This window comes from Mus caroli, chromosome 2 (genome assembly GCF_900094665.2).
Source record: "Mus caroli chromosome 2, CAROLI_EIJ_v1.1, whole genome shotgun sequence".
NCBI lineage: Eukaryota > Metazoa > Chordata > Mammalia > Rodentia > Muridae > Mus > Mus caroli.
The window spans coordinates 104,721,058-104,723,844 of record NC_034571.1 but is presented as its reverse complement, the minus strand read 5'-3'; the positions used below and the strand labels follow the sequence as shown (position 1 = coordinate 104,723,844).

Here is a 2,787-nt window from a genome sequence, read left to right as displayed (position 1 = left end):
AACACTATGGTTTATGAGTTTATTTTAAAGGAAAGTTTTAGTTCTTGAAATTCAGATAATTGAGAAAAACATATTTTTCTATACAATAATTTTTTATTAAAATAATAAAATCAATACCAAATAATATCCATTGCTATTTATTGTGCCATTCATGAATTTTGTTTAATTTTCCATGAGTTTTAAGTTCTCCCTATAGTGTTTTTGGAGCAAGGTAGAATAAAAAGATAATGATGTTGTCCTTTTACAAAAGAATGAATAAAAGTTTGTGTGATATTTTAAGGTAGCAAAAAATTGTGCTGTTAGAACAATAAGTAAATTTTACAAAATTATTAGATATGAGCCTGACAAATACAATTAGTTGTATTCCATATTATTTAAGACATTTATGAACCATTCAATAATTTTCTCAGATAGAAGGATCAGCTTTTGAAAGATATTCAGTAGTTTAGTTGTCTATAGAATAAAACTTTTAACTTCCAGAATCATATTAAAGCTATTACATATCAAAATATTTGAACTAATTGAACTTGAAAGTTAAATACCCTAAATTTTAAACTCTCCTCATTTCATTGAAATATTATCTTAAGATATTTATGGTGGATTTCCTAGGCATTAAGTATTTACCTTGTGATTCATAAAAGAGCTTTTTAATCTCTTTAGGGAATGTTTTATATCTTTATTTCTCAGTGTATAAATGGCTGGATTTAGGAGAGGTGTAACAACAGAATAAAATACAGCAAGAAATTTGTCAAACCAGGTGATATTGAGGGGCCAAACATAGATGAAAATACAGGGCACAAAAAGGAGCAATACCACAGTGATGTGGGCAGTGCACGTGGACAGGGCCTTAGATGCCCCGGACTTAGAGCTCTGATGAACAGTGATAAGGATATAAGTATAAGATATAAGCAACAGAATAAAGCAAGTTACAACCACAACCCCACAATCAGCATTTACTAAAGTATCCAAATGATGGGAATCCATGCAGGCTAGGTTGATTACCAATGGTATGTCACAGAAAAAACTGTCTATTTCCAATGGACCACAGAGAGGTAGTTGCAGAACTGGTACAAGTTGACTCAAGGCATGCACAAAGCCAATTGTCCAGGAAATCAACACCAATGCAGTGCATCTTTTCAGGTTCATAATGGTGAAATAGTGGAGAGGTTTGCAGATGGCCACATAGCGGTCATAAGCCATAACCAGCAACAGCACCATCTCTGCTGCACCAATGCAATGATCAAAGAAGACCTGGGACATACATCCTTCAAAGGAAATGGTCTTGTTTTCCCTGAGAAAATCTGTGACCATTTTTGGAGTGGTAACTGAGGAAAGCCATATATCAACAAAGGACAGGTTGGCCAACAAGAAGTACATAGGGGAATGGAGATGGCGGTCAATGGTTATTAAGATCACGATGACAATATTTCCTGACAGAATGAGCATATAAACTATCAAAAATATCACAAAGAGCAAGACCTGAAGATTCTGTGAGTTGGAAAGTCCCAATAGCACAAATTCTGACACCATGGATTGATTCACTTCATTCATTTTGTCCTAAGAAACAATCCACAGAGAAAGAAAGATGATTGTAGGGACGTGGTGGACAAATTACTTGTAGAATATGATGTTCACTTTGAGACTTAATATGTATAAATCACGTAAATGTACATAGATGTCTTCACCAAATATAAATGTCATTACTATTCAACGTAAAAGCTCATAAGCCATGGTTAACTTTCATGGAAGCAGAGAATAGTTAAATTTATATGAATAGTGTTTCACAAATATTCTCTGTACATGGGTAGGCAAAAACACAGGCCAGCAAGCTGAGAGGTCACAAATTATTATGTCTTCTTCTGGGGAGGAGGGGAAGATTTTTACCTGCTAATTCAGTTTAAACTAATTCTCAGAGTGGAGTCAACAGTTCTTCCACTACATGACAAAAATTAACTCATATCCTTTGGGAAATGATTATTAATTACACTGAATTTCAATGCACTGGATATGTCACAGTCTTTTTTGTTTGTTTGTTTGTTTGTTTTTTTCGAGAGTTTCTTTGTGTAGCATTGGCTGTCCTGGAACTCACTCCGTAGATCAGACTGGCCTCAAACTCAAAAATCCGCTTGCCTCTGCCTCCTGAGTGCTGGGATTAAAGGTGTGTGCCACCATGCCCGGCAGTCTTTGTTTTTATTACTATAAATAGTAATTCCTTTAAGCCACAGTGCAGTTTCTTTTATAGTACTTTATAACATTAAATTTTTATCTTACTCCTCTGAAGGAAATGTTGTACTAAGGATTATGAGAGAACCTGTAGAATACTGTACAGGATACTCAAGCACATGAATGGAAGGTGAATATCATGTTCATATGTACCATAAGTTAAAATGTATCAGGGAACTTATTTGGACTACTAAGCTCATTAGCAAAAATGTTAATGCCGATGAGTGCAGAAATGAATTAGTTGAACATTAAGGACAATTCAGATACATACCTGAACATTACATAAAGTTTAAGGCTATAATTAGAACATATTTATTTTAAATAATATCAATAAATAGTAATAAATCACTATACTGTAGAATAATACATCACATACACATATAAATAAATAGATAAATAAATAAATAGATAAATAAATAAATAAATAAATAAATAAAGACTTTGACTATTAGTCTTGCATTAATGTAAAGTTAACCATCCAGTGAAAACTAATTATATATATATATATATATATATATATATATATATATATATATATTTACACATCAGTGTCTCTATTGACAG

General features: G+C 32.7%; 1 protein-coding gene across 1 annotated transcript; it reads right to left on the bottom strand.

Annotated features, from left to right (window-relative positions):
• Window positions 1-612: 612 nt before the first annotated feature.
• On the bottom strand, window positions 613-1,551 carry LOC110289904 (olfactory receptor 4K3-like). The gene has a single exon (XM_021156304.1). It carries the CDS (start codon window positions 1,549-1,551, stop codon window positions 613-615), a length of 939 nt encoding a protein of 312 aa, XP_021011963.1.
• Between the last annotated feature and the right edge of the window lie 1,236 nt (window positions 1,552-2,787).

Excerpts from the sequence above, each read along its gene's own strand:
- LOC110289904 (XM_021156304.1), bottom strand. The coding sequence starts at position 1,551 with ATGAATGAAGTGAATCAATCCATGGTGTCAGAATTTGTGCTATTGGGA.